The sequence below is a fragment of the Otolemur garnettii genome, unplaced genomic scaffold, assembly GCF_000181295.1.
Source record: "Otolemur garnettii isolate 467f Iridium unplaced genomic scaffold, OtoGar3 scaffold00007, whole genome shotgun sequence".
NCBI lineage: Eukaryota > Metazoa > Chordata > Mammalia > Primates > Galagidae > Otolemur > Otolemur garnettii.
In genome coordinates this window covers 561,916-572,547 of record NW_003852402.1, presented here as the reverse complement: position 1 = coordinate 572,547, position 10,632 = coordinate 561,916, and the positions used below count along the sequence as shown (strand labels likewise).

Genomic DNA, 10,632 nt, shown 5'->3' with positions numbered 1-10,632 from the left:
GCTATTTTTTGGTTGCAGCCGTCATTGTTGTTTGGAGGGTCCGGGCTGGGGATTCGAACCTGCCACCTTAGGTGTACGTGGCTGGCGCCTTAGCCAGTTGAGCTATAGGTGCCGAGCCAGTTACTTATCTTTTCATAGTATTCTCTCATATTCTATTATTTTCCCACTTCCATTTCTGACTTTAGTTGTGTCCTCACTTTTATCACTACAGCTAAAAATGCTTGTTGATCTAGAACCCTTATTTGATTTTTCTCTTATTTTTCTATTCTCTTCATTTATCACCCTCAAGGCTTTATTATTTCCTTCTGCTAGCTTTGGTCTTTGCTGATTTCTTTTACCTCATTACTTAGGTTCTTGATTTGAGGTGTTTTTTTTTTTTTTTTTTTGAAACACTTTCTGTCACACAGGCCAGAGACCGTGGTATCAGCCTTCCTCATAGCAACTCAAACCCATGGGCTAAAGCGATCCTCCCAGTTCAGCCTCCTAGAGGGCTGGGACCACAGGTGTGAACCACCAACTCAGCCTGAGATCTCCTTTTTAAATGTAGCCATTTACAACTATTCTTTTCTTTTGTTTTCATACATCTCTGGAGTTTCTGAATTCACTTGCAGTTTTTTGGGACCCATTGTTAAAAGTATATATCTTTGTATTATTTGTAAATTTTCTAGTTTTCTTTCCTTTTAACCTTGTGATTGGAAAAGATGTCAGTCTTAAAGACTTGTTTTGTGGCTCAATCTATGGCCACCCCTGAAGATTGTCCTGAGTGCATCTGGCAGTGGGTACTATCTGGCTGGTTGGCTCACAGAGCTGCTTAAGGGAGAGTCTGGTCTGTTCAAGGGTTAGTCTGTTTCTTTATTGGCCTCTAGATATTCTGTCCATTATTAAAAGTAGCATATTCTGTTTCCCCCTTCAATTCTGTACATGTTTTTGTAGTTTGAGGCTCTGCTGTTTAGTACATGTTTATAACATTGACATCTTTGTGAATTGACTTTTTCTTTTGGCTTTCTCCATGTCCTAAGAACTGACTCTTTAGCCATATGTAATGCCACTCTTTGGCTTTATCTGATATAGTACAGCCACCTCAGCTCTCCTTAGGTTACTGTTTCACTGGATTATTTTTTGAGTGAGGTTCTCACTCTGTCAACCTAGCTGGAGTGCAGTGGTTGTCATCCTAGCTCACTGCAGCCTCCGCTTCCTGGGCTCAAGCAGTTCTCTTGCCTCAGCCATAGGCACACACCACCACATGGGGCAGATTTTTCCTCCCATCTTTTGTAGAGATGGGATCTGCGGTGTTGCTCAGGCTGGTCTCGAACTCCGGTCCTCAAGTGATCATCCCACCTTGGCTTCCCAAAGTGCTGGGATTATAGGCCTAAACCACTGAGTCCAGCCAAGTATTTTTGTCATCCTTTCACTTTCAACCTGTTAATATCTTTGAATATAATGCAAGTCTCTTGCAGACAGCATGTGGTTGAATGGTATCATTTTATCCATTTTGCCAATCTGCCTTTTGGTGGAGAGATTACCAGTAATTACTGTAAAAGTAAATGGATTAAAGTACTTTCTTCCATCTTGCTATTTCTGTCTCATACCTTTTTTACTCTTCATTTTTTCCATTATTGCCAACTTTTTCTTTTTCTTTTTTTTAGAGAGAGTCTCACTTTGTCACCCTCGGTAGAGTGCTATGGCGTCACAGCTCACAGCAACCTCCAGCTCTTGGGCTTAGGTGATTCTCTTGCCTCAGCCTCCCAAGTAGCTGGGACTACAGGCATCTGCCACAATGCTCAGCTATTTTTTTTTTGTTGCAGTTTGGCTGGGGCTAGGTTCAAACCTGCCACCCTCAGTATATGGGGCCAGTGCCCTACTCACTGAACCACAGGCACTGCCCTGTCGCCAACTTTTCTGTTTGATTTTTTTTTTTTTTTGGCAACGTACCATTTCGATTCCCTCATTGGTTTCTTTCACATTTAATTTTTAGACACTATCTTGAGGTCCATGTGACTACAAGTGACTGTGTTTAAACAAATCAGGTTGAGAACCTCACAGTATCTGTGGTGTTGGCCTGGGCCAGGCATATTACAACAGCTTCACATTAGTACTCTGTAGCTCCCCAAGGAGGCAGTGGTGACTGTGATGACAGCAGGGTAGGTGCCCTCCACAGCAGATATCTCAGAGAACTTGCAGGTCCACAGAGAATGGAAGTCGAACTAGGTGCAGATGGGTGGAAACCAAGGAATGGGGGCTTGATGGGGGCAGGTGCTTAACACCTGCTGCTGAGCAGGTCTCAGCACGTGTTGCCCAGAGGCTATGGGTCAGTCTGACAGTGGGGCCCACGACTGCCCCCAGCCCTGAGCTGTCTGTGCTCCAGGTGCCGATTTCACCAATACCTTCTACTCACTGAGCTCCTTCCCGACTGAGCGAGAGTCACCAGACCTGGAGGAGTTCCTGGCTGTGCTCACCGCACAATGCGCCTCCCTGGAGGAGCTAAGGCTTGCCTTCCGACCCCAAATGGATCCCAGGTGGGTATCTGGGTCTTGCTTCCTTGGACTTTGTTTCCAGAAAGGGAGGATTTTTCAGAATGTGGATTTGAGGGGAATATGGAGACAGAGCTAGCTGGGTTCTAGGGATATGTCTGAGGACCCAGGTGGTCACTCCCTCCCAGAGAAAGAGGCAATCCAATCCTATCTATTGTGGCATTGGGGTGCATTTTAGACAAATGCTGACACAGGTGTGGGGGTGGTATGGCTCTGCTGCAGGTGGGCTTCTCAGAATAGTCTATGGCTTAATGGGGAAGGCCCTCAGGCCACCCTTTCCACACTGCCTCTCTACAGCAAGAGCTGCCCACAGAGTGGGGGATGATACGGCAGTCCTGGTTGTGGCAGCAGCTACCTCTGGTCACAGAAAGGAATATGGCAGTTGAGGTTGTGCAAAGCCTTTGGGAATAGTCCTAATAGCAACAGACACCCCACAGGCATCAAACCCCAGGGGTCAGTGAGGCTCCAGGAGGAAAAGCATCCAGTTAAGACATAGGTGACATTGTCCATGTAGACACTGTCCCTGCCTTCTGCAGAACATGGGTGGTGGGTGCCCACCTGGGCTCACCCCCAACAGGGCTCCAGGTTGGAGACAGGCCCTCCCAGCAGCCCCAAGACACACCTTGCACCGCCCATACTCCACAGGCAGGTCTCCATGATGCTTATGCTGGCACAGTCAAACCCACAGCTGTTTGCACTCATGGGCACACGGGCAAACATCACAAGGGAGCTTGAGCGTGTGGAGCAGCAGGCACGGCTGGAGCAGCTAAGCCCGGACCAGTTGCAGAGCCAGAACAGGGAACACTGGGCTGGCTGGCTCCAGCAGTACAGGTGAGCCTGTGGCTGCCAGGGCACCATGCCTCGGTGGCTGCAGATGGCCCAGGGGTGGCATGGGCCACAACTGGGAAAGACCAGACCAGATGTGATTCCAGAGCCCGGCTCGACAAGGACATGGAGTATGTTGAGGACATGGCCGCCTGGCAGGCTGAGCACATCCGTGTGATGCGTGCCAACAACCCCAAGTACGTGCTGAGGAACTACATTGCACAGACTGCCATCGAGGCTGCTGAGGGTGGAGACTTCTCAGAGGCAAGCATGCCTGCCAGCCCCCTAATGTGTCCCCAGAAGGGAGGGGTGGCCTCAGACTCTTTATCCTTGATGTCCCTCAGGTGCAGCGTGTGCTGAAGCTGCTGGAGACCCCTTATGACAATGGGGGGGGAGCCGCTGCTGAGCCCAAAGATGGCAGCAGGGCAGCCAGCAGGAGGCCCTCCTACAGCAGCAAGCCCCCACTCTGGGCAGCAGAACTGTGTGTGACATGATCTTCATAAAGGCCTTGGGTGCTCCAGGCTCCTAGAGTCTCCAAGGCCCTCAAGTGCTGTGGAGTCACGAGACGGCACCAGGCTGCCCCCCTTGCCCGTCTCTCTGTGACGGCAGAGTCGCCCAGTCAGGACCTGACCCGTCTCTGTCTGACATCAGCTCAGCAGCATGGCCCAGGGAGCTCCCTATGAGGGGAGCTCAGCCGTGTGTGTGGAAAGGCAGGGCTGCCGGTCTCACCAACAGGTGGCTCCTTCGGTCCCACTACTTATGTCTCCCAGGCCCCTAAATAAACCACCAGTTTCCTCAAATTTGCCTCCATTTGGTCGTTCCTCCCCCTACCCTGTGCCCAGCCCAAGACAGAGTAGAGGTAATGATAGGCTGAGGCACCTTTATTTCCCACACGTCCCCTGCATGGGAGGCCCTCGGGCATCCTGGTAGTAGTTGTTGAAGTTGATGCGCAGCAGGAAGTCTTCTAGATGGGGCTGGTAGCCACGGTTCACCAGCTTGGTCACCACTGAGGGTCACGTGAATGAGAAGCTCAGACTTGTGCCCACAGCTCTGGGCCCCAGCCTGACAGGGGCTCACTCACCTTTGAACAGGAAGTGGGAGTAGTACTTGAAGGTGCTATAGGACTGCTGCATGAGGGCAAAGTTGGGGTGTTCAGCACCCTGAGGGCCACTGGCCGGGCCCCAGGCCTGGGCAATAAGCTGACTGCGGAACTTGAGCACGAGGCTGAAGATGCTGTGGATGATGTTCATGACCGGTGCCGCCTTCTCGGTTAGCAGGCCCCTGCAGGAAGGTGGTGCGCTGTTGGGTGGCACCCTGGGGGCTGGGGACAGGACCCTTGTGACCCCAGCCTCACCTAAAGACGGCCTTGTGCAGGTACTCAGCATGGGCTCGCTGAATCTCCTCCAGGTCGCCCACCTCGGCCAGCCTGGCCCTGAACTCACACCAGGTGACGTGCAGGATCTGGTTGGCAATGTAGCCCTGGGTGACCTTCACAAAGTGTTGCATCTCGTGCTTGAACAACTGCAGCTGGCGAAACTGCACGGAGCTGGCCACCCGGCTCACCAGGGCTGGGCAGAGGGCAGAAGGTGAGCAGTGGCCCTGGGCACAGGGTGAGCAGCGGCCTCATGCGACGGCCTGGCCCCAGGCAGCCTCACCTGAGCGCTTGAGGTGGAAGCAGACGTCCTTCAGCGTCCACATCATGAGCTTCAGCTGCAGCAGGAAGGAGAAGATGCCGCTGTACTTGCTCAGGCAGCTCTCGGTGATGACCATGTTGAGGGGCCAGTCCACCTGCTCAGCAAGTCCCACTCAGCAGCGGCCCTCGGCTCACGCAGCGCACGTCCACATGATGAGGGCCAGCGCTGACCTTGTACCTGAGCTCCAGGCAGCTCAGCACGTCCGGGGCGTTGGGCGCAAACGCTTCAGGCAGGTACTTGAGAGCAAAGGAGAGGTTGGCAGCGTGCGGAGAGTCCCCATGGAGGCTGAACTGCAGGGCCTTGCTCAGGACTGAGTTGAGGGCCAGCGGGCTGAGCAGCTCCCCAGGCGTCAGCCCAGCCCCAAGCTGAGGCAGGAAAGGGGCGGAGTCCCGAGCCGGTCCGCAGGGCCGAGGCTCCACACTTTCCCTCCCTCCCCACCTCTTCCCCTAGGTTGTGCCATTACTTTCTCGAAGAGCAGGTCACTGAGTGACTGGCCAAATTCGCCGTCCTCCATCAGCAGGAAGTGCCGCAACGCTTCGCAGTGCGCCTCGAGGTGCAGCTCCACGAAGAAGTAGTCGACAGCAGCCTTGTTCACTAGGGAGATGCTGTGGGCGGGGCCTGGAGTCACGGGCGTGGCGTAGGGGCGGGGCCTGGAGCTTGGTGTCGGGCGGAGGTACGCAGGGGGAGTTTGGGCAAGGGAGCCGGGGCAGACTGGGCGCTCACTGGGCGGCCAGCGGGGCGGTGATCGAACGCTTCATGAGCACAGGGAGCGTCAGCAGCTCACTCAGCTGCACTGCAGTCTCGTCCGCGGCTGACTGGACCTCAGGGTCCACAGGGAAGGCGAAGGCCCGAGGAAGCGCGTGGTGTAGCAGGTGAGCAGCAGGTGGCTCCGCTGCGGAAACCAGACTGTCAGTCACGCTGGCGCGCGGCTCCACCTACCGCCCGCTCAGGCCTGTCCACTCACACATGGCCTCGTAGCTGTCCGGATACCGCTCCAGAGGATACTGCGTGGCCAGGCCTTTCAGGTAGGTCTGCTCCTGGCCCCAGCGCCGGGCCTCCACCGCTTCCTTGCCAGAGCCTGGGCTGCTCTGGGCAGCTGCGTCTTCCTGCAAAGAGGCAGGCCTCAGAGAACCGCCTCCCGACCCAGCGCGCTGCTCCCTGTTTCCCTACCCTTGTGCTGAAAAAGGAAAACAGCACATGGGACCTAGAGGACGGAGCCCTCCTTGCATCCCCAAAAGCCCCAGAATGTGCCCACCCTGACCTGTGGGTTCAGAGGCCAACTTGCAGAGAGGTCCTCAGTGTCTCCACTCCTCCCTGGGCCTGGGTGGGCACAAAAGTAGGGGAAGAATGTCAGGACCAATGTCCCCACTGAGGGGACAGCAGGCCAGCCCTGGCTCAGGATGCACCTCCTATGGACCCAGAAGAGCATCTCAGGATCTAGCTAACAAAGATGCCCTGAGGGTCTTTGGAGGAGGAGGCTGCCTCCTCCTTTTCCTGCCCAGGCTTTGTGGCCCTCACTGGCCCCAAAGCCCACTTTTGACAACCAGTTTGTCCCACTCTGACCTGGCTCCTCGTGGACACCATCTCCCAGAGTATGAGGTCTGGCCACAGCTGATGGTGAGGTCTGGAGGCTGCTCTCTTCCTCACTGCCAGAGGCAGAGGAGTACGCTGAGAGCACCGTTTCCACAGGGGACTGTGGCCCACTCTCCAGGGCTAGGCTCTGTGCTCCAGGACTGAGGCCTGCCAAGGACACCTGGCCAGCGGAGGCCTGGGGGGTTCCAGACTTGTTTGGCTCAGCTTCTGACGACAGTGTCCCCAGCATCATGGGGAACTGAGAGATGTGTCCACGAGTGTTCCACCATGGCCGGGTGGGGGCCATGTCTGACACATTTTCCCCCACCCTGATGCTGGCATCTGACACATGCCCGTGGAGGTTCCACCGTGGCCGGGAAGGGGCCACATCTGACACATTTTCCCCGACCCTGATGCTGGCATCTGACACATGCCCGTGGAGGTTCCACCGTGGCCGGGAAGGGGCCACATCTGACACATTCTCCCCGACCCTGATGCTGGCGTCTGACACATGCCCGTGGAGGTTCCACCGTGGCCGAGAAGGGGCCACATCTGACACATTCTCCCCGACCCTGATGCTGGCATCTGATACGTGCCCGTGGAGGTTCCACCGCAGTCTAGAGGGGGCTACATCTGACACGTTCTCCCCAACCCTGATGCTAGCATCTGACACATGACGATGGAGTTTCCACTGTGGCCGAGAGGGGGCCATTCCATGAACACAGCCTTCTGTGGGAACGTCATTCCCTGACATGTGTCCAAGGGGCTGCTCTGTGGAGTGGCTGCTCCCCTCCTCAGAAGTGACACTGCTGTGTGGGTATGACTGAGGCAGAGCCACCTGTGTGTCAGGGACACATGCACCCAGCTTCATGCCAGTGTCCCCCCACATCTGTTGCCCTGAGCTGCTCAAGCTGCCCTCTATAGCCTGGAAAGTCCCTGGAGAAGTGGCCACAGCTGGCCTCAGGATGGTACTAAAATCATACTCCTGCAGCTCACAGGACTGAGTGCTGGCTGCTGCAGGTGTCTCCCCAAGAGCTGCAGAGGGCAGATCTGGACAGATGGTCTGCAGCACTTCCTCCAGCAGGGGGGCCTCACTGGTCTGCACAGGCTGCTCGGCCTCCAGGCGCATGGGCAGGAAGTCTCCAACACTGAGGCCAGCAGAGAAGGGCCCAGCCTTGTCCCCTGGCTGGAGCCCCTCGCAAGTCCCCATTGCCGTAGCCTCCAGGGATGGTGACACTGGTGCACTCAGCCTATGGACACAGTCCCAGGTGCCCAAGTGCCGCTTTCTGGGCCTGGAATCACAGCCTTGGCCTCTGTCTGGGTGCTCAGGACCCAGAGATGTAGCCTGAAACACAAGTGCCATCAGACCCAGTCTGACCTCTCATTTGCTCCAGCTAACCCCATGCTCCAGGTTCAGCAATACTCAGCAAGCACCAAGGACAATGGCACATGGCCAGGCCAGCATACCCCACTCAGAACTTGGGCACCCTGGGTCCTGTCTTGGCCCCTCACCTGGGAGCATGCACTCTGGAGGACAGCAAGCGGTAGCGGTTCCTGAGGCCTGTGACCCTCCAACACGTCTTCTAGTACCCCCTGAAATTCATGCTGGCAGGACAAGAGCATCAACTAAGGAGTGAGTAGGGGAGCTGGTGCCCAGCCCAACCTAGCCACCATACACAGCAGTCACGCACACTGGGCTGAGCTGGGAGCCTGGCTGCAGAGGCGCTAAGCACCTTCAAGCTCCTTACCATCTATCTGTACCTGTGTGACTAGGTGTCACTCAAGGGTAGCACAGTGCCCTTCTGCAAAGCAATGAGAAAGACCAGCCCAAAATGACACCTCACATACATCTGTGTGCAGTTTCCAGGGGTTCAAAGAGCCCCAAAGCTAAGGGAAGAGCTTCCACCTACAAGATAGAAGATCAGAGATGCTGTGGTACCTGGATGCATCTCTGATCTTCTGAGAGAAAACGAAGCCGTGCACTTTCTAGTCGGTGCCTCTGGACTCTCCACAGCGCCCTCTGCTCCCGCCGAGCTGCTTCTGCGGACAACTTGCTGTAATGGTCGACCAGGGCCTGCCTGAAGCCATTGCCCAGAAAGGACACGGTCACCAGAGTCACCCCACGCAGCAGGCACAGCTTTGGCTGGACTGTCTATGAAGAGGCCCTGCCACAGATGCTGCTGGTGATGGAGCTGCAGGGGTGTCACTTGGAGGCCTGGGAGGCACCTGCCTGCCTGCATCCTGTCTAACAAATACAGGATGAGACTCTACAGAAGGGGTCCTCAAACTTTTTAAACTGGGCCAGTTCACTGTCCCTCAGACCATTAGAGGGCTGGACGGCGGGTCGGCTGCTAAGCAGGACAGATAGCGGCAGCAAAAACACCCAGTGGGCCAGATAAATGTCCTAGGCAGGCCACATGTGGCCCACAGGCCGTAGGTTGAGGACACCTGCTCTATACAACCTAAAGCCAGGTGGGGGCTCCCAGCCCCTCAAAAACTAGTCTGAGCGCACACCATACCTCTTCCCATTCTATAGGTGGAGGCCCCGCTGACTGAGGCTAATGTGTAAAAGTGCATAAAGCAAAACCAATACAAGCATTCTATTTGCTTAATTTAAAGCCTAACTTGCCTGTCACTCCCAATGGCTAAGCCTCTCCAGTGGGCAACTGGGCTTAGACCTCGGTTGGCCATCACCAATCTGGCTGCCGTAAGCCAAAAATATGTTCCCTGTGCCTCTTCTCCATGTACAAATGGTAGAAAATCTACTCACATGCACACACACAAACACACATGCATGCACATACACAAACCTAAGACAGACACACACACACCCCCTACAGGCACAGCCCTCACTGGTCATCCCATAGGCTGAGCAGGACATGGCCATCCTCTCCTCCAAAGGGCTTTCTCTAAGATGCTGAACAGCTCAGCCCCTTCCAAGCTCCAGTTCTGGCTGTGCACAGTGGCTCACTCCTGTAATCCCAGCACTCTGGGAGGCCAAGGGAAGATCACTTGAAGTCAGGAGTTCGAGACCAGCCTAAGCAAAAGTGAGCCCTTGTCTCTAAAAACAGCCAGATGTGGTGGCAGGCACCTATAGTCTCAGCTACCTGATAGCTAATATAAGAGGATTGCTTAAGCCCAAGAGTTTTAGGTTGCTGTAAGCTACAATGTCATGGCACTCTACTGAGGGCAACTGAATAAAACTGTCTCAAAAAATAAACAAACAAACAAAAATTAAAAAATTAGCTGGGCATGGTGACATGCACCTACAGTCCCAGCTACTTGGGAGGCTGAGGAAGGAGGGTCACATGCACCCAGGAGTTTGAGGTTGCTGTGAGTCATGATCATGCCACTGTACTCTAGCTGGGGCAACAAGTAAGACTCTCTAAAATACATACATATAAAAAAATAAAAATACACAAACCAGAACTGTTTAGAATTATGATAAATACTGACTCAGCACCCGTAGCATAGTGGTTATGGTGCCAGCCACATACACCAAGGCTGGCAGGTTCAAACCTGGCCCAGGCCAGCTAAACAACAATGACAACTGCAACAAAATATAGCCACATGCTGTGGTAGGAGCCTGTAGTCCCGGCTACACAGGAGGCTAAGGCAAGAGAATCGCTTAAGACCAAGAGTCAGAGGTCGCTGTGAACTGGGATGCCAGGGCACAATATGGAGGGCAACATAATGAGACTCTGTCTCAAAAAAAAAAAAAAGTAATTATGATTACTTTTATGAGACAGGACAGCAAACACAGCACGTGGATGTTGCCTTAATCCACGCAAACCAACCATTAAGAAGACATTCAGGGCTCGGTGCCTGTGGCTCAAGCGGCTAAGGCGCCAGCCGCATACACCTAGGGTGGCGGGTTCGAATCCCCAGCCCAGGCCTGCCAAACAACAATGATGGCTGCATCCAAGGAATGGCCTGGCGTTGTGGCGTGCGCCTATGGTCCCAGCTACTTGGGAGGCTGAGGCAGGAGACTCGCTTGAGCCCAGGAGTTG

At 54.5% G+C, this 10,632-nt stretch overlaps 2 protein-coding genes across 6 annotated transcripts in view; one reads left to right on the top strand and one right to left on the bottom strand.

The window, feature by feature from the left end:
• SELENOO (selenoprotein O) overlaps positions 1–4,156 on the top strand; it is an 18,980-nt gene extending 14,824 nt beyond the window's left edge. The window contains exons 6-9 of the mRNA XM_003783090.3: positions 2,366–2,516; positions 3,177–3,362; positions 3,464–3,620; positions 3,701–4,156. Coding sequence (XP_003783138.3) covers positions 2,366–2,516; positions 3,177–3,362; positions 3,464–3,620; positions 3,701–3,859 — 653 coding nt within the window. The 3' untranslated portion in view covers positions 3,860–4,156. The remainder of the gene's footprint in view (positions 1–2,365; positions 2,517–3,176; positions 3,363–3,463; positions 3,621–3,700) is intronic.
• A 60-nt stretch (positions 4,157–4,216) lies between these two features.
• Positions 4,217–10,632, bottom strand: part of TUBGCP6 (tubulin gamma complex associated protein 6) — a 24,691-nt gene continuing 18,275 nt past the window's right edge. The window contains exons 15-27 of one of the 5 annotated variants that reach the window (XM_012801156.2): positions 8,562–8,700; positions 8,135–8,227; positions 7,208–7,967; positions 6,614–7,126; positions 6,312–6,370; positions 6,015–6,156; positions 5,774–5,942; positions 5,514–5,655; positions 5,221–5,415; positions 5,012–5,144; positions 4,711–4,924; positions 4,438–4,637; positions 4,217–4,362 (exon numbers count right to left, since the gene is read on the bottom strand). In XM_012801156.2, coding sequence (XP_012656610.1) covers positions 4,238–4,362; positions 4,438–4,637; positions 4,711–4,924; positions 5,012–5,144; positions 5,221–5,415; positions 5,514–5,655; positions 5,774–5,942; positions 6,015–6,156; positions 6,312–6,370; positions 6,614–7,126; positions 7,208–7,967; positions 8,135–8,227; positions 8,562–8,700 — 2,884 coding nt within the window. In that variant the 3' untranslated portion in view covers positions 4,217–4,237. Of the gene's footprint in view, positions 4,363–4,437; positions 4,638–4,710; positions 4,925–5,011; positions 5,145–5,220; positions 5,416–5,513; positions 5,656–5,773; positions 5,943–6,014; positions 6,157–6,311; positions 6,371–6,613; positions 7,968–8,134; positions 8,228–8,561; positions 8,701–10,632 lie in introns of those variants that run through there. The other 4 variants (XM_012801154.2, XM_012801155.2, XR_001160987.2 and 1 more) reach the window with 4 other exon arrangements.